Consider the following 27490-nt stretch of genomic DNA (forward strand, 5'->3'; position numbering starts at 1 on the left):
GACTCAAACACCCCCTGTGGTAAAAAGGGAAAGAGAAAGCTGTCTGTGGGCCCTCGCGTCCGCGAAAAAAGCCTTTTGGCCTGAAGCGCTATCTGCCCTCTCAAGGATTTATGTGTTCATACTTCCAGCTGTATCGGATTTTGCTCTTTAAAACATTTTGTTATGCTGTTCAATTGTTCCCACCAGCAGAGGTTGTGGCGTTTGACTGACGGAATTCGCTCTTTCCAACTCCCCTCATGAACTTCAGTCGGGAGGTGGCTCGGCAGACCAGCTGTTACACTTACGTGATAGAGGATGAAGACGCAGCAATGACCAGCCTCAATGTGTTTGAGGTGAACAATATACACGCTACGTAGAAAAAATACAATTTTATTTTCCCTCGTCAGAATGTGCATTGTTGAGACAGGCGTATTGTTCGCTGTTGAAAAAACATGCATTGCCACTTCTTTTCGTATTATTTTTTATTTATATATTTATTTTTTATTTTATAATATAGATACAGATACAGATATTGACATTAGATCTTTAAATGTATCAACCGTATTTCTTAAATGTCAATAGTCTGTAATGATGGCTCAGGTAAAGTCTTGCCTGAATACAATAAAATGACAGTTAACGTCATAGTCTGTTTCATTCTGTTCCATTCCATGACCTTGTGTACTGTAGCTGGTGGAGAAGGGCGACCTGGCTCTGCTGGAGAGCCTGGTGCAGAAGAATCCCGAGTTCCTGAGCGAGAGGGACGACTTCGGAGCCGGACCCCTCCATCACGCCGCAGGGGGAGGCCACGTCACCCTCATCCAGTTCATCGCCTCCTCCGTCGACCCGGAGGGTGAGCGGGGACTCGTAGGGCTTGAGGTCTTTGAGGACAATTCGTTCAAATCAAATGGAAATGTGTGTGTAAATCTTTATCCATATCTCTATCCATCCCCTTCTCAGTGCTGTGCAGCGGTGATGACCAGGGCAGCGTGCCCCTGCACTGGGCCGTGGCTGAGAACCAGGTTCAGAGCTGCAGAGCCCTCCTGGACCTGGGTTCCAACCCCAATGTCCTCAACACGGCCCTCATGTCCCCATTGCATCTAGCCATCAGCCACGGACACAACAACCTGGTGGAGGTGAAGACACTGAAATATGAAGGGTCCGATAGTCCAAAATGATATGTAAACCGGCCGTTCTTTAACCAACAACCAAAGTTATTCCAAGACGCTGTCGTGCTTCAGCTCCATTTAGACTAAATGTGGACGGTGGGGATTTGAAGTGGCCACTATGGTTTAACAACATGCATAGTTTTGCTATGATTACAGTTTTATAGTATGATCAATTGTACAAATTGTTGTACAAATCGGTGTATTTGTACACTTTTGCTCCCACTTGAGAAGTTCCACAAATGTAGTTCAAGGTCCTCTCAGCTGGCATTTCCCGATGAGTGGAAACATGAAGATCCTCCCCATGAATGGGGGGGAACTATAAAGTATGAAGTCGTTGTGTGAAGGTTTCTGATAATAAATGCTGGAAAAAGGGGTTCAACTTATCCCCGAGAAAGTCAACAACTCTTACAAAGGGGAATGAGTTCTAGTCAAATAACCTTTCTTTGGACCTTTACTTCACAACCAGCACTGTATTAACTTGTCACCTGAAGGAACCTGTGCATTGTGCAGTGTCGGCCCCATGGCGGTGCGGCGAGTTGCTTACCTTGACAAAAAACCCAGAGTCAACCTTCCCCCCTGCTTGGAAGGACCTTGTCCTTCAGTCCCCATAGCGGTTGGCTTTTCTCCACCAAACGCCCAGCAGGGCTCGGGTCCTGTCGGAAGGGATGAGGACAATAAATGTTCTCTGAAACATATTTATCACCCGTCCCCTCCAGCTGCTGCTGTCCTACAGCGCCACGGACTGCAACCTGGAGGGAGACCTTGGAAACACGCCGGTGATGCTGGCTTGCTCCATCAATAACTGCGTGGCCCTCTGCAAATTGGTAGGTGCTACCGCCCTCACATACACGACGCATTTCATTTCAGTACTTTACCGTCCACGTGGAATACGAAGACAAAAAACCCTACAATATGCACCTCTCAGCGCCAACTCATACCACTAACTAAATCAAGAGAAAATTGGATTTCTATTTTTAAACACCTTTTTTGGGGAAATTTTTGTGCCCTTGATTAATGGTCTGTCACGTCACACATTGTCGGGACCGGTCACCCATTGCAACCCTGAGAGCCGTTGAACGTTTTTGGCTTTGCAATTATATCTTGTCTTTCCCATCTCCTTCCAATTCCTGTACGCCCATTAAGCTGAAGCACGGAGCGCGTCTCTGCCGGCAGAACAAGCTCGGCCATTTTGCCATCCACGCGGCGGCGTTCGCAGGTGCGAGGAAGGCCATGGAAGTGATCCTCAAGGCGGGTACGACCAGAGACGTTTTGGAGAAGATTTTAAAATGCTAGCGTGCACAGTACACAAACCAGGCTCTGCAGAGTGATCGTTGTATTGTACTGTACCCAAGAGTGGGAGGCGCTGCCGGTGAATCACGTATGTTTTAGCCCAAAGCCCAAACTATTTGTGATACTTGTTGTTGTTGTTTATTGCCAAGAGTTTTACACGGATCTTCAGCTCGGACATCTTAGGAGTCAGAAAGCATGACGACAATGTGAATGTGCGCGTCCTCTAGTAAAAACAAGCTAGGCAAACCGCAAGACTATGCAGAGTCAAGCACCAAAAAAAGGAATCGATTCCTCAAAGGCCCAATCAGTAAAATTAGTCTCTGTAAGGTTTTTCTAAACATTTAAATCAGCTTGCAAATGGATATATATTACCTTTTTACTTGAGAGTAAAGAACTTCCATTGATGTCTTTTTTGTCTGTTTTTAGATCTGTACTTCCATGCCTTTGTTCTTCTTTGCTCTTATATGATGACTTTTATGCTGTATGTAAAGCACTTTGGAATTGCCCTTTGTGTATGAATTAACAAAAAATACAATTTAAAAATTAAAGCCATCTTCTGTCACGGCAGGGGAGGAGATTGGTCACCCGCCTGAATTGCACATCAACTATTTAGACAAGTCCAAAAGCAGTCCCCTGCATCTGGCTGTGCGTGGGGGGAGCATCGACACCATCCGCCTCTGCATCGCCACTGGGGCCAAAGTTGACCAACAACAGGTCAAACTTCAATTTTCTCTCCATCTGTGCTATTATTAAATGTAATTTATTATTTTTAATGATTTGGCTTTAAGTAAAGAAAGAAAATTTGGTTTGTAACCCAACGGCCACATGTTGCATTTTGGGGCACATTTGGTAGTTATTCGTGTTGAGTTCACGTGAAACTCGTGAATTTTTTTATTACCGGATTTGGAATTGGTCAGCAGCTTCCTTTTACAACCAACAACCTACCGCTGCTGTAATCTCTGATAGCGTCATAAAACAGAGCTTATCCCTCTACTGTCCCCCTCGATGCGGGGTGGGGAGGGTTTCTATTTTGGCTCATGCGACTCCACCTGTAAAGTGTTTTGCTGGGTCTTTTTGTGCAGTCAGAGCCATGCTGGCCATCTGGGAGCAATCACTGCGTCTTCTCCCCGGCCTGGCTGCCAGATCCACTGGCAGTAGCAGTAGTGGCTACAGTTAGAACCTCAGATGATAGAAATTACCTCACTTCCACTGTGACGCTGAGTGGCGCGTTGTGCTGCCGGTCCCGCTGCGGTCGGTCCTGCTTATCTCATTGAAGGGTTTTCTTACTGGTTCTGACCCCACGTCGCAGCCCTCAGGCCCAAGGAGATTAGACCCTTAGACTATTATTATTATTATTATTATCCAAAGTATTTATTACTGAAGTTGCATTTGAGGTGTCTTGGAATGAGTGGCGTCCCAAGACAGTACCCATTGTATAAGATAATTACTAACAGACGGTGCCAGGGGTCTCAAGAGAGAGCGAGAGAACCCATTGTCAGGGGTCCCGGTGATAAGGGAGGTGAAAGTGAAAATGTGAACGGTGACCTATGTAGGGGAATCAGATGGTGAACGATGCTGTTCTTTTGTAATAAATCTATTATTTTACTCAAGTCAGCGTCAGCAGTCATTCCTTCTTCATCAACACACCAAATTCATCAAGAAACTTCACATTATTTTATGATGTCTCTTCTTATTATTTATTTATTTGTTTTGTTTATTTTATTGTCTACTGATTGTCGCCATTTTTTTTTCTTGTCATTGTTTGTTTTTATTGTTATTTTTTAGATTTATTGCATGTTGCCTGAGTTTCTTTTTAGTTTAGTTTATTGTATATTGCCAATTTTTCTTAGTTATTTTTTGGTTTATGCATACTGGCGATTCTTCTCTATTTTTATTGCATTTATTTTACTATTATTGCATTTTGTTTTTGTCTATCTATCGATCTATCTATCGATCTATCTATCTATCCATCATACATCCATCTATCCAGGTGGACAGATCCACTGCTCTCCATTTCGCCTGCACCCAGGGAGCCATTGAGGCAGTCAAACTGATGCTCTCCTCCTACGACCCAGTGGAGGACATCATCAACCTGACCGACGGGGCCCACCAGACCCCCCTGCACAGGTCGGCCTTTTTTTTTTCATTATTATTTTATTTTGTTATTATAATTCATTCAATAATTATTTACTGTATATGAATGAATAAAAAAAAATAAACGTAATATTTAATTGATTGCGTTCAGCCGTACACTGAACAGCATTAGGGTTAGATTGGGGTTACTGTAGGAATACGTGTTTATAGTTTTGTGTTGATCCCTGGGGCACTGGCACACCAAATCATCGCAGTTGTCTCTTAAAATATATATTTTTATATTTCATGTGTTTTAAATATTATGATGTTTTTTATATAGTTAATAAGGTGACATTATTTCAAAAGAAGATCTTTTGAGAAGTACTTATTAACCTTCAATTCAAAAACACAACATATACAGATACAATTCTTTATAATAAAATTTGATATAATAATGATAAAATCTAAAACTAAGATAAGAATTGTGTATTGGTGCACAAGGAGCTGAAGCATCAGGGTTATGGTGACGATGTGGGTTATAGTTATGGCTAGGGCTAAGGCTACAGTAGGCTGCGAGTATTGATGTTGCCTTTACTTGCCAGATGCATTTGGGATCTATGCATAGTAACCGTTTCCACCTTTACTCATAGAGAGAATCAATCTTATCAGCCTGCAGAAAATCAACATCATAACTACATTATAAAAGGAAATGGGATAGAGATAAACCTTAAGGGGGTGACAAGCATATTACAGAGATAATAAATACATGGAGATATGGTACATATATGCAGCGTACGTCCCTTAAAAGCGATTTGCTCTCCCCGAAGAGCCGTAGAAATAAGTGCTGACACAGGGAATACGTTTAGGACATTAGCCTGCAATGCAACCCTGCTTAACCCCCTTTAGAAAGACAACGGCAGAGGAAAGTAAAGTAACCTGCCGTTCTTAAAATAAGAGTTTGTCAGAATTACCTTAAGTGCTCTGATCCTTTATTTGCATCATTGAATACTTTGGAGAAAACATGAACGATCCCGGAAATCCAACAAAAGAACTGTCCGAGAAGTATTTGACGGAAACTTTAACCTACTCGTACTCACCAGGGCGGGCCCGGTAGTGTTTAGAAACGAAAACCCGAATCAAACAAAAATGTTGTTTCGAGCAGAAATGTTGCTTTGAAATCTCTTATCGGTATTAAGGTTATTTTTTCGTTCGGTCCAATATTTAATATGATGTTTTTGTCTTCCAGTGCCCAAATATTTCTTCTTTTCCTCCACACTCCCAAATGTTGTATCTACGTCATGTCTCTGCATGATTTAATTTGATTCACGTATCAATGCTCCTTTCACTGTCTAAGTTCAGAATTAACAGGGAATAATTCGATATAAGAAAGAAAGGAATCCCAGCACTAATCTATTAACATCAGGACCATTGGTTAAAGTTATGAAACTGTGTTTGTTGCCCTCCCTGGGCGCGGGGTCGACCGCCGTTTTGGAGATTACCCAATCGATAGCTCTTTGAAGACTATTTGAGCGTGGAAACCACCCTTTCTACCCCTTAAGCCTCTCCCAAAGTGGTTTCTCACAGTGCGGAACGGATCACTTACCGAGAAACCGTTATCAAAATGCGTCATTAACAGTTAACGCGACTCCATTGGAGAAGAGAGATTTAGACTTGTATGCGTGTTATATCGGTGTTTTCAACCACTGTGCTGTGAAAATGTTTCAAATTCCCCTTAAAATACATAAATAATCTAAACTCGCTCTTGTGTTGCAAGATCAAAATTGCAAGGCTGCACTAAATAACTCGTAGTGATGAAAGGTTTGACTCTTTTAGGGTTTGGTGAACGAGAGTCAGAAGCGTCATTTTTTTATTCTTTTGAATGGATTTCTTACAAGAATCATTTAATTCTGTCAAAATGAATCATTTGAGTGGAATGTGAATGTCACATTCACTATGAATATGAAACAGAGACACAGAAGAAGGGATTGTAGAAAACACACAAGTTTATTGTGGAGAGGGGGCTTGATAGGACAAGCCCCGGAGCGGATGGACACAGGTCCTGACAGGGCTCCCCTCTCCTGAGTGTGTGTGGGGATGGGGGTTTTGACCTGTTGCTCGTTAGACCCCAGTGTGATAAAGTGGATGGTGTGCGATAGTGGAAACACTGAGTTACGGCATGTTCTTGCGCCGCCTGGTTAGAAGGAAACCCCCTAAATTCAACATTCAACGTGCTCCGCCGCTATGGCTGCGATGTTGTGTTTTTATTTCAAGGGACAGAATGTTGGTTTACTACCTCTTTGCTTTGCTTTTCCAGGGCCACCATATTTGACCACATCGGGCTGGCCGAGTACCTAATTTCAATGGTAAATAGGATTAATAAGTAAATAGCGTACATATAGCTCACAAGACATACACACACACACGCACGCACGAACACACACGCGCACACACGCACACACGCACACACGCACACTGATAATTGTGAATTGCCAGTTTATTGTTCATCGTTTATTTTGGGGTTCCGTTTTTTTAACCTAAAAACCTATGCTTTACATTTCGTCCTGTCCCCAGGGTGCGGACATTGACAGCATAGACTGTAAAGGGAACTCTCCTCTGCTGCTGGCCACCAGCTGTGGAGCCTGGAGAACTGTGGCTCTGCTGTTGTCCAAAGGTCCAACATTGATTTTTCTATCTTCTAATTCGAAGATAATTTGTTGAGTTGTACATTTTAAAATGTTAGTTAGTAGGTAGTATAGTTGCATTTTAGGGTTATCTATCCATCTATCCATCTATCCATCTATCTATCTATCCATCTATCCATCTATCTATCTATCCATCTATCTATCTATCTATCTATCTATCTATCTATCTATCTATCTATCTATCTATCTATCTATCTATCTATCTATCTATCTATCTATCTATCTATCTATCTATCTATCTATCTGTCTATCTATCTATCTATCTATCTATCTATCTATCTATCTATCTATCTATCTATCTATCTATCTATCTATCTATCTATCTATCTATCTACTGTATCTACTGTATCTAGTGTATCTATCTATCTATCTATCTCCAGTATCTAATACTGTGAGAGAATGTGATTGTTAGTGTGCGTGCATTCATGCTCTCATTCTTTTATATCGCCTTCCAGGGGCCAAAGTAAACGTGACGGACCGATCCGGATGCAACTTCCTCCACCTGGCCATCCTGCAGCCCAAGGGCCTTAAGAACCTCTCTGAGGATGTCTTGCAGGTAAGCGCAGTGCAGCAGTGGAGCCCCATAAAGAGGCGGGGAGGAGGCTATCATTTAAAGAAATTTTATCTACTCAATTTCTCCCGCGAACAATTTCTCCTGAAAGCCGGTTCGGATAACAGAGTGCATTAGCACCCGAAAGAGCCAAGTAGTCTGGAACATTTACAGTTTGACTAAAAGCTGCAATGACTGAGCGTCCTCCAGTCTGTGGGATAATTAGATACTGTAAGATTAGGGAAAACTGATGTATGGTTGATTCTAGGCATGAAAAGGGGTGTGTATTTATTTTAGCCCCACCAACGAGATTCCAGACTACTTCAGAGATGGATATATGCTTCACATTCATGTAAACATGCCGGTGTTTATAACGTGACTTCCTGCAGAACGGCAGCGTGAAGGCCCTGCTGTGCAGTGAAGACAGCGAGGGCTGCACGCCCCTGCACTACGCCTGCCGGATGGGCATCCACGACTCGGTGAAGAACATGCTGGGGCTCTCTGGGGAGATCTGCCTCGCTCGCAAGTCAAAGGACAAGAAGTCTGGCCTCCATTTTGCCGCCCAGTGAGTCGGATTCCAGGCCTTCAGAACCGACGCTTCACTAGTTTAATAGCTGATACCTCTCTTGCTGGCCTCTGTTGATTAAGGCTTGTTGCCGTATACATCTATACATACAGACACCGAAAGTGATAAAAACTACTCTGCTGCTCCCTCTAATGGTCAAGAATTGCACATTGTAAATTGAAAGCAATACCTGCACTCGGTATTGGTTTTCTTAATATATAAAAGAAATGACGAAAAAATAAAATCAACATTGGCCTAGTTTTTACAAGATAGAGCCCTGATAAGTTTTGTTTTTCGATCAGGTAATAATAGTCTATGGCTTCCTCTAGTAGTCAAGAATTTGAATTCGGTGTAGATTGTATATTAAGTCGAAAGAGCCCAACAGTCAATGACTGCCCCAGTCCTAACGGCACAAAAAAACGTAAACATTTTAATGGACCTCTGAAAGACTTTAAACTATGTCCAGGCATCCATTTTTATCCTGTAAATTGAAAACAATGATCCAATGAAAAATTAACCACATGACTATATTCAAAAGCCGATACACCATTCAGGCGTTTCATTTCAGGGAGCCACTTTTGAAAATGATTCCCTTCACCATAAATCAATCCCAGTCTGACGATTATCCAATCGATTAATCATCTATGGTATGGTATTGCTGCGACGCTATTATTCATTTAGCAAGGCACATATAATGGAACGCTGCTGATAGTGTGGAATAAATGAACATTTAACGTTACAGTTATGGATGGCTCCATTATGTCCATCCATTTGGTTACAGCTGGAGGGCAAATGAAGGCCTCGCTGTGACGTCATATTTACTCCGCCCCTTTTTAGTTTGTCCTTCCCAACAAAGAAAAGACAAAAGTTTGACTTTTTATAAAAAAAAAAAGCAAGCATTTTAGTTATTTTCACTTTCTTACATTTGGCATTGTTGTTGTGTTTCACTCAAGTAATGATAGACTGATGCTCCCTCCAGTGGTCAAAGATGTGCTGCACACTACACATGATACACTTCACATGATACACTACACATGTTTTTTTATATAATCTTTTTCTCCTTTTTTCTATCTGTCTGTCTTTCTGTCTGTCTGTCTCTCTATCTATGTATTTGAAATAAATTTAAAACAATGATAAAAAATGAACCTTCAAACCTTCAAAATGAACCATGTGTGATCCACATGACATTAATAAAGATAATAAATTACTATCTTTTTTTATCTTATCTTATCTTATATTAGATGTTTCATCTTGTTTCTCCTCCAGGTATGGTCGTATCAACACCTGCCAGAGGTTACTGGAGACCATCACCGACTCGCGGCTGGTGAACGAGGGGGACGAGCGCGGCCTGACGCCGCTGCACCTGGCGGCGGCTGGAGGTCACACCAAGGTGGTGGAGCTGCTGCTCCGTAAAGGAGCCCTGTTCCACTGGTAAAACTAAAAAACATCGCAATCTCAATCTGTTCATTTATTATGAGACATGAGATGAGATGATAATGAGACAAATTTGTCAAATTAAATGACAAATTTGTGTTGCTCGTTTTATTTCCAGGTTTATTTTTGATCTATCTATCAATCTTTCTTTTTGCAGTGATTACAAAGGATGGTCTTGTCTGCATCACGCTGCCAGTCAAGGATACACTCTGACGATGAAAATTCTACTTTCAGCAAATATGAAATTACTGGATAAAAGAAATGAAGATGGGGTGCGGAATTACCATTATATATGTATATATATATATGTATATATATTTGTGACTGTCTATATCTGTCTCCCATCTGAGACTAGCCAGGTGAAAACATGCTACTTTAAATACATAAAAACATACTACAAACACTACTACATACATACTAAGCAATACTCATATATTAATAATACTAATACTACTACTACTACAATTAATAATAATAATAATAATAATAATAGTATACTTAGTATATTTAGTATACTTTGTATGTATTCACTATTATTATTATCATTTATAATAACGGTCTCGAGTTGAGTCAAATTGAAACCACTTACACTACCCCAGCTATATTTAATGTGTTAGAAGATGAACTCAAAATGCACTTAAATATATAAAGATATATATTTTTCATGTATTTGGTTACTGTATTTTGGGTTACTTTTGATGACTAAAACTAAACACTTTAAACACGTACACTAAAGTGCACCTTAAGCTGGGTTAATCTTTAAATATATTTTATTATTTTATTATTTTAAACAAGGACATAGAAGAGGAGAGACGAGAAGAGAAACAAACTTAAAAATATACTAAAACAAATAAATAAATAAAAAGCAAATACATCTGGCAAGCCAAAAAAAAAATAACATCAGTCACCCGGCATGCAAATGTAAGCAATTGGAAATTGCAATTGTGATTGAAATGGAAATTGGAATGGTAATTGTAATTCACGGCAGTGGTCTTTCGTAACAGCAGCAGTACGTGGACTTATCGTGTATATTTTAATTGATTGTGGATATTTCTATTTCCTGTGTATATTTGGGGGCAGAACACAGCCCTGCACATCGCGGCCAGGGAGGGCCACGTGGCGGCGGTCCGCCTCCTGCTGCTGCGGGGGGCAGAGATTGTCCTGAGCAAGAACAACACGTCCTTCCTGCACGACGCGCTGCAGAACGGCAAGCAGGACGTGGCCAATGCCGTCATCGACAGCGACAGGTACCAAGTGCCGGGAGAAACCATGGCAACAGGACATCTACATCAAAAAACATTTTCTTTTCTCTTTTTTACCGTTTTGCTTTGGCGTACATTTAAAAATGGGTTTGGAAATGATACGATGACTTCCAAAGTGACTGTCGTTAAGCAAATGATGATTGTGCCAAAAGTAATAAGAAAAGATATGGTAAGATAACACGTTATCAGTCAAGAAAAGGGATAGGAAGTAAGATGAAATAAAAATAAAAAAATACCATATGTACGCGTCTACAGAATCAGAACACAGAGTTGCACTGTTCCAACCAGATACCCCAAAAGCTGAGTTTCCTTCCATGTCCAATTATCTACCCCACCAGCTTGAAGGCATCATCTTTTTATTCTTTGTTTTCCTCTTTCAGATGTGCTGAAGTTTTGATGGCTTTCAAGCACGACTCAAACCAGCGCTCGCCGGTGTTGGACATGATCGAGTTCCTGCCGGAGTCCTACAGGGTTCGCTTAAACAAAAAAAAAAGAGCTGATAGTCAAGTTGATCTTCAACATGTGAACTACTGTCTGTGTTGTTCCACATGTTATTATACAGCTCTCAGGTTGCCGTTGTTTATCTTGTTTTGTTTTTTAAATTGTTTTTCACTCGTCAGTACCTGTTGGACCACTGTGTGACGGGGTCGGACGACGATCCAAACAGCCCCGAATACAACGTATTTCAATTTTGACCAACGCCATGAAACTCTATTCGCAAAATATCAGTTCTCTGTGGAATGCAGTGACATCTTATCAAATTTAGTTTGAATTGAATTTTTACGAAGTTTATTTCTTCACATAATATAGATCGAATATAATTTCCGATGGCTCCAGGCTCCCATCTCGCTGAAGAAGTATTCGAAAGTCGACAAAACCCTGAGGATCCAGCCGCTAGCAGCACTTAATGTAAGGCTTTTTTTTCTATTTATTCATTTTTATATCTTTATTTCTTTTATTTATGTATATTCATTTATTTTAGACCCTTTCGACTTTCCCCTTTTTTCTTCTTTTTTTCTTTTCCGAAACTTGAAAATAAAGATGATATGAAAAGTTTTTTGTTTTTTTTTTATTTAATGGAACTATAATCAGGAAAATGGTTGGGGCTAATGTGTGGTGCTGACTAGATGGACTCAATGTACTAAAACTACATTTGATCCCTAGAGCAATGCACAAGAAAATACTTTTCTATTTAAGTTGTACAGACATTCCTGTTGTCAAATCCCAATGGTTTGCTCTGATAAATCATTGGATTTCCTGCATAATTTTCAGATGCAGACTATTCATCTTTCATATTCCATATTTCATCTTCAACAATGGCGCTGTTGTTTCTGAATGCCTGCTGCTCATGTCACTCAAATTCTCCCTCGTCTGGAGATGAAGAAGAAATATCCGCCTTGTAAATCTTTCAACATTTCGTTGACTGAGTATCCAATAAATAATTGCTTTTTCTTCTTTCTCCGCAGGCCATGGTGAAATACAACCGCATCGAGCTGCTGAGCCACCCGGTCTGCCAGAGATACCTGGAGATGAAATGGTTTGTTATTAAAAACAGCATGTGATGTTTCTAATTCTATCGACTGCATTACACCAGTGTCGACAACAGTGGAATAATCACACACCACTATCCTGTTCACCAGCGAAAACGTCCAAAACACAGAGAACTGTGCTTATCATTATGGCCTACTAAAGGTTAGTAGACCATAAAAAAAGTTAAATTAGTAGGCCAATGACGACTGCAAGACTGAGCCAAAAAGTTGGTCCAGGCATTTGGCACAATTCATATGGCACGTGACGTGATTCTACACTTTGCATTCCGAAACAAATCCCTTGCAAAGGATTAAATGATTCTTGTTAGAATTCCACTCACGGATCAGAGCCGAACCGACTCTTCTGACTCTTGTTCACTGTTCAGAAAGTCCTCCCCCGCGCGTTACACAGACTGAACCAAACCAACCAAGAGTCGGAAAATTGAACGACTCTTTTTACTGAGTGACTCGCCCACAACACCGAATCTCAGGAAAGAGTGTTCGCCTTCCATCACCACTAACAGTTCTCAATCTCAGTATTAAAATCTAGCTTTTTCTAATGAACATAGAGCTGCTATTCTGCTGGAACTGATGACTTACTGCAGCCGTGCAGTTTAGCAATTTAGATCTTGCAACACAAGAGCTAGTCTCCTGAATTTATGTGTTGTAAGTGAAAATGCAGTCAAAAACACTGCGCTATATCACCAATGTACTAAAACTAATAATCTCTTGAACTTGAAACCATTCCACGTCCATGCATTAAAGTGCAACAGGTCTTTCATTTTTCTTTCTTTCACTACGCCACACGGTTTGGTTTTTGGGTTGCCAGGTTGGCGTATGGGAGCATGGCCCACGTGCTCAATATGTGTGTGTATCTGCTGGGGCTCCTCCCCCTCACCCACCTCATCGTCACCCTGAGACCCACCCTGAACACTACCATCCCCGGACACCACCACATCACCATGGTGCCCGTGTCCTTCATCAAGGTGGGCGGGGCACGGAAATCATTTCATTGTCTTCTATGTTCAATTCATGCCACTCTCATAGTGTTATAATAATACAAATCCACCTTCGGAAAAATAAGCCATCAATATTTGAACATAAAGTTGCCTCAACCCAACTGATGAAAATCCTTTGATTTTATTTTAATTTTTTAATTCGGACATTTTGAACATTGGAAATTCCCCCAAATGTATATATACAGTATATACTGTATAGACAAGATCCAATATATATATGTATGTACACATATTGATCAATCAGCCACAACATTACACTGGCAGGTGAAGTGAATAACATTGCTCATCTCATTCCAATGGCATCTGTCAAGGGGTGGGATATATTAGGCAGCAAGGGAACAGTCAGTTCTTGAAGCTGAAGTGTTGGAAGCAGGAAAAATGGGCAAGCGTAAGGATCTGAGTGACTAGCCAAATTGTGATGGCTAGACAACTGGGTCAGAGCATCTCCGAAATCGCAGGTGTGGTTTGAGCAGCCACACCTGACCTGGATCGAGGTGATTGGGTCAGAGTGGCTGCATACCTGTTGCTCGCTGGTTGGTCGAACGAGCAACAGGTTAAAACCCCCATCCCCACATACACTCAGGATAGGAGCCCGTGTCATGACATGTTCTATCTGCTCCTGGGCTAATTCCAGCTAGCCCACTCGCTACAATTAAGTGGTGTTTACAACTGGTGGTCCTCTGTGCCGGAAGGCCCTGAAAACGCCCCTTGGCTGGCGTGTGGTAGGCGAAACTGCCACAGCAGCTCTTGTGGGGTGTTCCTGGTATGCAGTGGTTAGTACCCACCAAAAGTGGTCCAAGGAACCAAAACCTGTGAAAGGGGCAAGAAGAGCGACTGTAGCACAAATTGCTGAAAAAGTTGATGCTGCTATGATAGAAAGGTGTCAGAACACACAGTGCACCACAGCTTGATATGTATGAGGCCGCGTAGCTGCAGACCGGTCAGTGCCCATGCCGACCCCTGTCCACCGCCGAAAAACGCCTACAATGAGTGTGAGCATCAGAAGTGGACCATGTGCGTGTGCATTGTTTACCTGGGAAAGGGATGGCACCAGGATGCACTATGGGAAGAAGGCAAGCCAGTGGAGGCAGTGTGATGCTCTCGGCAATGTTCTGCTGGGAAACCTTGGGTCCTGGCATTCATGCGGATGTTACTTTACAATGGTATTTTCTGATGGCAGTGGCCTCTTTCAGCAGGATAATGCGCCCTGCCACACTGCAGAAATTGTTCAGGAATAGTTTGAGGAACATGACAAAGAGTTCAAGGTGTTGACTTGGCCTCCAAATTCCACATACCCCAATCCAATCAAGCATCTGTGGGATGTGCTGGAACAACAAGCCCGATCCATGTGGGCCCCACCTCACAACTTACAGGTCTTAAAGGATCTGCCGCTAACGTCTTGGTGCCAGATACCGCAGGACACCTTCAGAGGTCTTTTGGAGTGCATGCCTCCATGGGTCAGAGCTGTTTTTGCGGCAAGAGAGGGAGTTACACAATATGAGTGGTTATTAGTGGTGGTATTAATGTTGTGGCTGATCGGTGTATATATATATATATATATATATTATTATGGAATCTTCTGATAATGCAAAAAGGCGATCATGTAATAATCGTAATTGTAACACCTCTCCTGTTGAACGGAGATAAAGTTAAAGATCTGAATGAGTAAATGGTTCATTCTGTCCATTCTCAAATTTGCTCTTCTGGGAGTTTAACGGATCTTTGACAACGATTTTTATGAAACAGCCATAGGCAAACATCCCTCTCGCTCGTTGTATCTATGAGTTGGAGGAAGGCTGATATTTATGCGACCTTGCTTGCCAGAAGTGTTTGCTTTTGATAACACCGTGCGTGTTATATTGCTGTTAATGACGAGCTTGCGTTTGCCAGGCAACAGGCTGGTCCTTGTGTAATTAGAATTTATTTTTACAAACTGGCTCACTGGTCTCTTAACCTAAAAATGTTCAAATTACGGTCATGTTCAGTGGCTTCATAAATATAAATTACTTCTCTTTCTGTTGAAAAAGGCCAAACTTGTGATACCTACATCTACATTAATTATTGAATTAAAAACAATAAAAAACAAAACTCTCAAAAGGAAGGCCTTCAGTTCTACAACATTTCACTTTGGAAAAACCTGAATGTCGCAGCCCCAATTCCTATAGATTGAAGTGGTCTTGTACTCCACAGCAAAGCCTGTTCCTGTCCACCTGCATGGTGATGGTGGTGGTCATGAACATCTATGCCATCGGGAAGGAGGTGGTGCAGATAACCCAGCAGGTATTGCTGCTGTTACGTAAGAGTCGTCATGTAATTTCAACAGAGGGACCTTGGACCCATAAATCTGCGCCCGGCCTTGGGTGTTTGGGGGGGGGGTCGGCCTTCGGGTTTGATGGATTAGCAGTCAGTAACCTCAGAGTCAAATTAATCTTGATTTAACATTGAACGTAACCTCTAAGGTGGGCTGGCCTTTCCCCTGCCGAACCATGCGGCTAACCAAAAAAACAAAATATAATGGATTGGATGTTTTTCTCCGCAGCACCAAACGCCCGATTAGTCGATTCTTTACCCATGTGAGGTCCCGGTGGACTTCATACCGATTGCCCTACAGTGCAGACAAAATATTGATTTGAAATGATTTTATAGCTAGTATGCCTAGTATGTACTGTATATAGTATAGTATATAGTATGCCTAAGAGCTTTCGCTAAGAAAAATAATCCTCCATCGAATTGCTTTTTTCTTTGTCACTCGAAAGCGCTGGAATTACTTCAAGGATGTCTCCAACCAGTGTGATTGGGCGGCAGCCATCTTCTCCCTGCTGTTTGTCATCCCACTGGCCCTCAACATGGAGGGTTCCCTGCATTGGCAGGCCGGGGCGCTGGCCGTGTTCCAATCCTGGGTCGGCTTCCTTCTCTACCTCCAAAGGTACTCTTCCATTTCAAAAAGCACACGGCGGCCTGAATGACGCTGACTGATCCGCTCTCAATTTGAATTTGCCCCTTGAATCGTCTCCAGGTTTGAGCATTTTGGGATCTACGTGGTGATGTTCGGGGAGATCATGAAGACCCTGGTCCGCATCGTGATCCTGTTCCTGTTCCTGATGTTGGCGTTCGGCTTGGCGTTCTACGCTCTGATGCTCAACCGGGTACGATACCGGGTCCCCTGAAGTCTCAATATTCCAGTGTTGTAAATTGTTATTTCACTGACATTAAAATGACCTGGTCTGTGTTTGTACAGGTCATTTTACACTTATCAATCAGTGTCAATGTGTTTTTCAGAAATAGATAGATAGATAGATAGATAGATAGATAGATAGATAGATGGATGGATGGATAGATAGATGGATAGATGGATAGATGGATAGATAGATGGATTGATGGATTGATAGATTAGGAAATAAAAAAGTTAAAACCATAACAATATCATAACCATAGCTATGACAACCATCACACAAAAATAATTGGATCTATCACTGATTTCACATAATAAAATCCTTCTGAACTGGATTATGTCCTTATATTAAAAGAACATAATACACTAAAGAGGGATTTTTACGTATTGAGATAATTTGCAAGTAATTTCAATATAATATTATTTGTGGTACTGCATTCATTTTCCCTTGCAGCCTGAGTTCCAGAGCGTGCCGCTGTCGGTGATCCAGACCTTTGTGATGATGGTGGGCGAGCTGAACTATGAGAGCAACTTCCTGCAGGCCTACCTCAACAACAAGCTGCCCTTCACCTACGTCACCTTCTTTATCTTCATCATCTTCACCCTGCTCATGCCAATACTGCTGGTCAACCTGATGGTAAGCATTTCAATGTATCTTACTGTATATAATCTTATGAAACATAAATGAAAAGGGGAGATTTATGATTGACTTCATGGTGACTCTGCTGTAGATTGGTTTGGCGGTCGGAGACATCGCTGAGGTCCAGAGGAATGCTGCCCTGAAGAGAATTGCCATGCAGGTCAGTCGAAAATCTTTGATGATGTCATGAAAATGGGATTGTAAATTAAGGTCAATTAAAAGTGAATCCTGGTTCAACTGCTTTTGGTTTCTCCTATTTTTTTGCATTGTTTCTTCCTGGTTTTGTTCCACCACCGTAAATTCGACTTCATCTCAATTTATGTTCTCAGCATTTAAAGAAAGTTTATGAATGAATATCACCATTACACATTTGGTTAAATAATTATTGTGACACAAACAAACAAAAAAAACAGTCAAACATTTCACCATGTATAATCAGACAAAATTCTAAATGTATTTTTATTTTTATTTTTTCCATTTACTTTTCCATTAGTTTATTCAAAATGTTTATATATAATATCAATAATATAATATTATATATAATATAATGTTTATGGGGGGTTTTTTTTGTTTTTTTTTGCAATGTTGGAATAAACCTGTTTAATATCTGACCCGAAGATTGACCTCCACACCGCTCTGGAGGACAAGCTGCCTTATTGGTTCATGAAACGAGTGGACAAGCCCTTTGTCGTCATGTACCCCAACCGCAAGTGCTCCAAGGTATTTAACACCTTTTTAATACAATGGAATAGCTCAATGCAAATTAATAAAAAAGGCAAAAAAAAACAAAATATGCCTGTACAAGTATTCACTGAAGTATTTAGTGAAGCAGTGATCTCAAGTTTCTGTGATTCTATTTACAAGTTCTATTCGATTCCCACTTACCCACCAACCTCATATTGTGAAAAATGTGACACGTTTAAAACAGGCCTATCTGGGGCTGTTGACGTTCCGGGGTGATGACGAGGCGATGGATGCGGGGCTGAGGGCCCGGCTGCAGACCATCTCCCGCCCCGTCACCCCGGTGGAGAACGAGCTACAGAGGCAGAAACACAGGTAGAGTGAGAGAAATAGTACAGTACATGTGACGGGGTGACGGGGGTCTCACGGTAAATGCAGACCGCTGTTATATTATAATGTCATGTTAATGTTGGCTCATCTACTGATAGAATGGGGACACTTTGTAGTGCAGGAAGCCAAAATGGGAAATAATTATCTCAGTGTTTTGAATTCTTGATATTGTGATTATCATGTATATGTGATATATCATGATTAATCACAAATATTCTGCAATTAATCGCGATTAATTATTTTAATCATTTGACCACGTATATACACTCACCGGCCACTTCAGAACTGCCTTAATTCTTGGTGGCATAGATTCAACAAGGTGTTGGAAACCTTCCTCAGAGATGTTGGTCCATATTGACATGATAGCATCACGCAGTTGCTGCAGATTTGTCGACTGCACACCCTGCCGTTCCACCACATCCCAAAGGTGCTCTATTGGATTGAGATTGAGATTATTTGAGCTTTGTGACATGGTGCATTATCCTGCTGGAAGTAGCCATCAGAAGATAGGTACACTGTGGTCATAAAGGGATGGACATGGTCAGCAACAATACTCAGCTATGCTGTGGCATTTAAACCATGCTCAATTGGTACTTAGGGCCCCAAAGTGTGCCAAGAAAATATCCCCCACCCCATTACACCACCACCAGCACCAGCCTGAACCCTTTATACAAGGCAGGATGGATCCATGCTTTCATATTGTTTACGGCAAATTCTGACCCTGCCATCTGAATGTCGCAGCAAATATTGAGACTCATCAGACCAGACAACGTTTTTCCAATCTTCTATTGCCTATTTCTGGTGATCCTGTGCGAATTGTAGCCTCATTTTCCTGTTCTGAGCTGACAGGAGTGGCATCCGGTGTGGTCTGCTGCTGTAGCGCATCTGCTTCAAGGTTTGACATGTTGTGCGTTCAGAGATGGTATTCTGCATATACCTTGGTTGTGACGAGTGGTTATTTGAGTTACTGGTGCCTTTCTATCGTCTCAAACCAGTCTGCCCATTCTCCTCTGACCTCTGACATCAACAAGGCATTTTCGTCCATACAACTGCCGCTCACTAAATATTTTCTATTTTTCGGACCATTCTCTATAAACCCTAGAGATGGTTGTGCGTAAAAATCCCAGTAGGTCAGCAGTTTCTGAAATACTCAGACCATCTATCGTGTACAGAAATATCCAACCATATTGGTGTTTAGATTTACATTTATACAGTCAATACTTGCATCCTTACTACCACTTAGCTCCTGTTATAGAATTTTGTGGGTTTTTTTTCTTTATTCTTTATCATGATTTGTCCTTGTATATGAAAATTGTACTTGGCCCAATAAACTGATTGTGACTGTGATTCTGATACTATTTGCTTTGTATTCTGATGCATGAGCATCCTCTAGTGGGCTTGAAACACCAAGTCCTGCCTCCATTTCCACCACATCTATTCCACTAGTTGGTTTTCTGTGGAATCCCACACGGAGTCAGGTCCAAAACTCTGAATATGAATCTGTTATGAATATGAATATGAATATGAATGAAGAGTATTCAAGCCCATGTCTTCCTCTCCAGGCTGAAGGAGATGTCCAGCACCCTGGAGAAGCAGCACAGCCTCCTGAAGCTCATCATCCAGAAGATGGAGATCACCTCGGAGGCCGACGAGTCCGACGGGCCCCCGCACATCAAGGGCCACATGTGGCCGAGGCTGAGCCAGAGCAAACCCAGGAGCCAGACCCCATCCCGGTGGCTGCCGCTGATGAAGGCCCTCGAGGACGAAACCAAAAAGCCATCGAAGTAAACGTGGTCACGCGGAGGTAGTGATCGAACGCTCGATCGGGTGATTAACGGATCTGTGAGCGCCGAGTGGTTGCGCATCGGTAGCTTTACGAGCAGTAACTGAAAGTGAGCATGCTAACGCTAAGCATATGTATCTATTTACTTTAGATGTATGACACATGTATGTATGTATGTATGTATAACTCATTCATACAGTACAAAATACTGTAGTGCTGCTTGATTTAACTAGCGACCCATTGATACTTCATTGCTTACACGTACAATATGTAACTTTTCCGCATTAAAATGTCCCAAAACGACTAGACCTATGTTATATATGTTGTTGAGTTGTTACTTACATTATCCCAAATGGTCCGGGGTCAATGCGAGGAGCACGGGATGGTACGTGGGAGAGCGAGGAGGGGACTCGAGCGAGTAGCCAACGCGAGCTCTACTCACTACTGTTTGACGGAGCAAACAGTTATCCACTGTCGTTTGCGGCGCGTTCTGTCCCCAGTAAAGCGCAAGCGCGCGGGTCAAGACGACTCTCGGTGATCCCACGCCGCTCCACCAACGTCATCAAAACCCACGTCTTTTGTTGTTGTTTTGACTGGGAGAAATGACATATTGTACCTTTACTTACCTATTACCTATTTCTTGGCTGCTGTCACGCGCATGATTTTGTGTCGCCATTGTAATTTGGGTGTATATTGGGAGCAGCTTCAATAATGCGTTTCATTACATTGTGTAGAAGTAGAAAATGTGAAACGGTTAAATATCAAATTATAACTAATCATCGGACCTTTTATGTATGTGTGTTTATGTGTACGTGCACATGTGTGATTGCTTGGGTAGGAGCTGTGTGATATGTAAAGGAGCATGATGTGCAGCCGGACGGTCGTTATCGCAAAATAAACCCCGGACAGGTTGTTGAATCCCTCTGAAGGGGCTGCTTTTGCAATATTTCTGTTTATTACACGGCTTTTTCATTTAAAAATAAAAGCATACATTCAGACGGAATGTTGATTTGCAACTCGGCTAACACTGCAATCACGTAGTTAACTATTCTCTCTGCAAAAAAACTTGGCACCACACATGACAAGCCTATTTACTGAGTCTATGTAGCGCTAGCTAGTGTTAGCATTAGCATGTAGGCAAGCGAGACAAGTTCAAGTTCAAGTTCAAGTGATTATTTGTAACATACATGTACATGCGGTGAAGAAGGATGGGAAACCAGACGGAGAAGTGGTCACAATGGTGAATGGACAATGACAACATTACTGACAGGTCATCATTCAGAAATAACCGGTGGCCCGCGGCTGCTATTGACCAATCGGAATGGAGTATTCCGCTGAGCCGTGTCATAAGGTGATACGATATCGATATGAAACTACCGCAGATATTCAGCGCATATATTGGAACGTGAGTTCTCCGCACCGCCTCCAGTCGGAGCTCAGAGGGAGCGATCTCCTGGGTGGAGGAATCAGGATGTGACTTCCATCCAACTCCACGGCTCCATCGCAATGAGCCGCTCGGGCTCTGCTGTGATCGCCCACGACCGCTTCCTTCATTGGCAACAAAAACCACCGTTGTCCTTTATAACTTGGAGATCTGTTACGGTAGATGCACAAAGAGACAGACAGACAGACAGACAGACAGACAGACAGACAGATAGATAGATAGATAGAAAGATAGATAGATAGATAGATAGACAGACAGACAGATATGTAGATAGATATGTAGATAGAAAGACAGACAGACAGACAGATAGATAGATATGTAGATAGATATGTAGATAGATAGACAGACGACAGACAGACAACAGACAGACAGACAGAAAGATAGACAGACAGACAGACAGACAGATAGATAGATAGATACATAGATAGTTAGACAGACAGACAGACAGATAGATAGATACATAGACAGATAGATAGATAGATAGATAGATAGATAGATAGATAGATAAACATAGATATCAAAAGTGGATAGATACATGCACACATCCCTACATAGATAAATACAAAGATAGATACATAGATAGATATAGTAATACATAGATATATAGATACATTGATACACTGAGCAGTAAGAGTCACAAGATAATTTTGTACCATAATTGGAACTTGATAGGGCATTTGAGTGTTGACTCTTAGTCTTAGAATTGAGGTGATATTGCTGTTTTTGTAAATTCAGCAACCTGAACACCACTATAATCTAAACTCAGATATGGACGACTGTGATCGATTTTTTTTTTTTTGAATCCCGGGTTCGCCGTCACACACCCTGGCTTTTTCGTGCTGCAGCTGGGCCAACGGTGACCATGGGAACCGCGGAGGTTTCTGGAGGAAAACAGTAAGGGAGAAGCCCCCCCCCCCCCTGACATCATGGGCTTGCACCTGTCCCTACCCTTCCCCCTTTTGCATTCTGGTGAAGAAGGGGGAGGGCGGGGGGCTCTGATAGGGGTCGCGACCCCCCGAAAGTCCACGCTGAGAGACGAATGCAAGCTCTGCCCTCAGGTCCGGATTCCTCTGATTCCGATGATTTTTTCGAGCATCAGCGCTGAATTTAATCACTCCTACAAGCCGATACAATTAGTCTACGAGCGCTAAATATCTCCCCCGTCGTCTCGGCCAAGTCCACCGAATGACTCTTTGCACGCAACGCACGTGTTAAGGTTTTTTGAAAAAGTGTGGTAATTCATCAAACAGGATATAAATCCAACCGGACAATTCCGTCGTTTCCAGCTCGGACCGGTCATCAGTCATCTGCTTACGGAGCTCACAGGACGCGGTGACACGGGGGGATGAGAGGCGGCGGTCGACCGCCGAAAGAAAGGTCTGACGGCCTCGACTCAGATCAAGAAGGAGGAAGAAGAAATCGATACCCCCAAACCCCCGGTGACACCTGCGAGGACGAAGCAGACGCGGCTCCTCCGAGGTCCCCCCATTCCAGTCGAAGGCCGGGATTTAAGGGATTTCTGGACGGACGGGAATGTGTCCGTAGATCAGGAAGCGTAGCTGGACTGGGGCGAGGGGAAAACCATCTAAAGGGCGCTGTCGTTGTCGCTGTACTCATTCTGATGTTCAATTTCTCGTTTAAGGAATCTATTGGATCCATAGCCGGTGTTAACCGGACGAGCACACTATTAAAATTTGGTGGTCAAATGTCGTTCGTTGCAGGTGTTCTTCCCGGGTGCAACTGGTATATGGGCCTGCTACCGAAACCAACTGTGAAGTTTAGCTGCTGTGCAGTCGGATAAGCCTCGGCTGAGTCCTTCTGGTGTAATAAAGAAATATGAATTTCACAGCTATTATGCGATGCACTGGCTGTGAACATTATGGGGTTCAACTACTCATATTCTTCTTGAAAGGCGGACTACAGAACGGTCACATTTATTCACAGCAGAATAGTTCAAATCAACCATACCCCCAAGCGATTTTCAATTTGCATTTTCAATCTTTTGTTCTGTACTTTCTACACTTTCTACAGTTTTCCTCCTTGCCTGTAGTGTCTAGAGGCAGGATTTGAAACACACACACAAAAAAAACAAAAAACAACATCTCTCGTTAAAACCTACAAAAGTTGCCAGGAGGCAACACGTTGAGCTCCGGTGGCAGAACTTGCGAGGAACTACAAAGGAGCTCTGAGGAACCCCAGAGCGGTTAGCTCCCCCTGACGCCTTCCCTCCTTTGAGTCCCGTGAGATCAGTGAGGCGGAATCTAAACGACGACGAGAGGAGAGGGTTGTTCTGGCACTCTGGGAATAAAGATGGCTGGCCCCACCACCACCACCACCACCCCTCCCCCGAAACCCCCTCGGCCACGCCCTTTTTCATGCCAACGCTCCAGATGTCATGGGAACCGATAACAGCTGTGGGGAGGCCGCGTGTGAACGGCCGCTGCATCTGTGGAAACCCAATCCCTCTGTGAACCTTGCAATGGATTAGGCACTTTTGATAAGGTCCTTGAGACATTTCTATTACCAAAACACATCTGTGGGAGAGACGACGCTGTGTACATTGTTGGCCAAAAAGCCGAGTGTTTGTATTCTAAAATATACACTCTGAGAATTACATGGAATAGGATTCTCCTTACAATGGAATTTAATGCGAGTGGGAGTGTTGCTGGGCTTAGATTTGGTGAATTTGGAGCTCCCAACCCATTGTTTCTGTGAATTCAAAATGATAGCGGAAAACTTGGGAGAATGAGGGTAGGGTTCATTAGGTGAGGGTAATTGGATCGACTAAAAACATTTATATTTTTACGGTTTGAGCGTCAACGTGAAATTGTCAAATTGAGCCATACCTTACTAGTTTAGAAACCACCCCCAAATACATAGGTTTGGCAAAATGATACATTTGACAGGTTGATTCAATGATTCCAATCTAATATTTTCCCTTCAAACTTCCCATTATCCTTCTGAACCTAGTTCTAATCAACCAACAAGTCACGGTCATTAACTCTGAACACATGCGGGCAGAGCTGTGGGGGTCACGGTGGTCTTCAGGGGGGGAAAGGGGGATAAAGTGGGTGGGGAAACGCTGTAATCATGCCAAGCCCAAGACACATAAATTTGGCAGATAAGCAACAGGGCAGATTTTCAGATTTGGGGCTTAGTGCTCAAACATTCTCCCATGAATTAGCAATAATTTGATTTGCATATAATGGTTTTGAGACTAGAATAGGGCCCGGGAGCCGATTTAAAGGCGCTTCCCTGCATTTTCCGGGGGGCAAAAGGGAATTTTATTTTGCGGAAAGACACCTCGATCTTTTGGGGGGGATCGGCCATGTCCACCGGCTCGGCAGCAAGTGATGCCGAGGACCTAGAGACCTCATGTGCAACCAGGAGAAGGAGCGGCGCGCTCCCCATCACCAAACACCGCCACACGGACTTTTCCGACCAGCACCTGGAGGAGGACAGCGCTGGCGGCCCTTTCCCCAGAGGGAGGAAAGCGACCAAGCCGGGGGTCTCCAGGGCGCACCACCACCCCCAACCCCACGCCCACCCCCACCCCCACCAGAGGGACGCGCGGCACGTGCAGAGGAGCGCGGCCAACGCGCGGGAGCGTGCGCGGATGCGCGTGCTGAGCAGCGCGTTCTGCCGGCTGAAGAGCAGCCTGCCGTGGGTGCCGCGGGACACCAAGCTGTCCAAGCTGGACACGCTGCGCCTGGCCTCCAGCTACATCTCCCACCTCCGGCAGCTGCTGCAGGGGGACCGGCTGCAGGACGGCGGCTTCGTCCACCCCGTCAACCTGGTATGGACTCAGAGAAGTTTTAGTTTTTTTTTAGTTTTAAAGAGTTAAAGAGTAAGCAAGGAAACTGCGCTCCAAAGTTGACGTGCGTGAAAGGACAAGCCGCCTGCGTCAAAGGGGCGCAAAGTGAGAGAAAAGGTGGCAGCGACGTCATCACTGCTTTACTACTCTTTGATTACTTTTACTCCAACAAATACCCTGACCCTTACTCCAGTAAAAGTGACACGTTGGTATTTCCACTTATGTAAAAGTGCTTGCTCTTAAATGTAATTAAGGAATTACAAGTAAAAGTACTTTTCATATCCAGTGCCCTGATCTAGCAGAGCCATTAATTCATTAGTTGTTAGTTGTTGCTATCTTATCTTATCTTATCTTATCTTATCTTATCTTATCTTATCTTATCTCATCTCATCTCATCTTATCTTATCTTATCTTATCTTATCTTATCTAATCTTATCTTATCCTCTCTTATCCTCTCTTATCTTATCTTATCTTATCTTATCTTATCTTATCTCATTATTCAAATTCTGACTAATCTAACCCTAATCTATAATCTATAAGGATATGCAGCTAAGGAAACATACATTTAAAAACTAAAGTCATGTGATTTGCTTTGAAATGTAGGGGAGTAAAAGTCAAAAGTCTCCGGAACTGAATGTTGTGTAAGTACAGATACATGTACTTGGAAAAAAGGTACTTAAGTACAGTAAATGAGTACTTGTACTGAGTTACTTTCCCCGCCGCTGGACTTCAAAAGACATAGTAGAAATCAATGCATATGCAATGCTTGTATGTTAATTAGGTGCATGTTCATTCATAATGATTATACTCTGTTACGATGGAGTGAGAGATAAGCATATATATATAAAGTGCATAGATTGACGTATTTCCCTCTTGCAGACCTGGCCCTTCATGATGTCCGGACGCCCTGAGGACCATGAGGACATCTCTACACCCGGCAGACTCTGTGGGGCTACGGCATAAAATCAGACCCTTCACTTGAATTTGTTGCATTTTTTAACGTTTGCTTTCTCCATCACGAGTTTTAACCTACTCCATGTTCTCACTCCTGACCTTCCCAGTTTGTCTGACCCAGTCTGAATCCCTTTTATTTCCACAACATTAACATAACTTTGAACTCTATTCCAGGCACGGGGCATTTAATGAGCCCTGGAATGTTTTGTTTTTTTTGTTTTGTTTGTGTGTGTGTGTATGTTATTTTATAATGAATAAATAATAATAATATGCATCTGGAGCTATCCCGTTCAAAGGACCAGACAATTGATTGAACATAAATGGAAGCGTTCTTTTAAAAACCAAAGCAACACTAATAAGACACAGCCCTATTACTTTTATTACTTTTATTACTTTGTGTGAGTGTTTACACTGGATCTAACATGTTGTTGAGTTTCCCAAAATTTCTCTGTAAGGTAGTGCAAGATAAAACACTGTAAGATAGAATAGTCTGTGTTGCATACAGAATATTATTTTCCCCTTGGGCATTGTAAACTGTCAGTGTTTGTTTTTGCCAAACGCTGAAAATGGATTTTTATCTTGTTATCTAAACAATGCAGATGAATATATTGTGCGCAAAAGAGCTTATTTTTGGCAATTTCTTTATTGTTAAAGAGTAAATCTGTATGTTTTATAGAGTTGGTGAGAAATCGGGAGCTTTTTCGTTATTACTATGTAGTCTTCGACATGAAATAACAATTATTAACAATGAATTATGGTTGTTTAAAGGACGGCTATGCCTATGAGCATGCGACTGGATTGTTTATATATTTATTGTCTGTGTAAAATAAATGGGTTTTTGGAGCCTATTGCAAGCTTTTAAGTTCCGGTAACGCCTGTATTCACTGTTTCCTCACAATTCACTTTCATCTCAAAAGAAGGCAAAAAAAAAGTCACTCGTTTATTTAACCTTGAAAACTCATGCACATGTTGTTTTTTTCAAGCATTTGCCTGTACATTTCAATGCAGCAGATAAAACTATAAATTTGTGTAAGTATGAATTT

At 42.3% G+C, this 27490-nt stretch overlaps 2 protein-coding genes across 2 annotated transcripts; both read left to right on the forward strand.

Annotated features, from left to right (window-relative positions):
* Positions 1–236: 236 nt before the first annotated feature.
* trpa1b (transient receptor potential cation channel, subfamily A, member 1b) lies at positions 237–20240 on the forward strand (the record flags this gene model as incomplete). Its single annotated transcript, XM_080020394.1, has 27 exons — positions 237–332; positions 667–829; positions 937–1112; positions 1862–1969; positions 2289–2397; positions 3004–3149; positions 4426–4562; positions 6823–6871; positions 7080–7179; positions 7666–7766; positions 8150–8325; positions 9592–9756; positions 9917–10031; positions 10840–11006; positions 11402–11492; positions 11642–11701; positions 11832–11930; positions 12488–12558; positions 13380–13536; positions 15760–15849; positions 16326–16495; positions 16586–16715; positions 17196–17378; positions 17473–17541; positions 18000–18101; positions 18310–18437; positions 20015–20240. The coding sequence occupies 27 exons, from the start codon at positions 237–239 to the stop codon at positions 20238–20240; spliced, it is 3384 nt and encodes a 1127-aa protein (XP_079876520.1).
* A 4650-nt stretch (positions 20241–24890) lies between these two features.
* Positions 24891–27290, forward strand: msc (musculin (activated B-cell factor-1)). Its single transcript, XM_080019935.1, has 2 exons — positions 24891–25475; positions 26373–27290. Exons 1-2 carry the CDS (start codon positions 25008–25010, stop codon positions 26454–26456), a joined length of 552 nt encoding a protein of 183 aa, XP_079876061.1. The 5' UTR covers positions 24891–25007; the 3' UTR covers positions 26457–27290.
* The last annotated feature ends 200 nt before the right edge of the window (positions 27291–27490 follow it).

Source organism: Zeus faber (genome assembly GCF_960531495.2).
Source record: "Zeus faber genome assembly, chromosome: 19".
In the NCBI taxonomy this organism is placed as follows: domain Eukaryota; kingdom Metazoa; phylum Chordata; class Actinopteri; order Zeiformes; family Zeidae; genus Zeus; species Zeus faber.

Bases quoted from the DNA above. Each gene is read 5' to 3' on its own strand.
- msc (XM_080019935.1), top strand. From the start codon at position 25,008: ATGTCCACCGGCTCGGCAGCAAGTGATGCCGAGGACCTAGAGACCTCA. The intron at 25,476-26,372 runs GTATGGACTCAG...TCCCTCTTGCAG, and splicing joins TCGTCCACCCCGTCAACCTG to ACCTGGCCCTTCATGATGTC.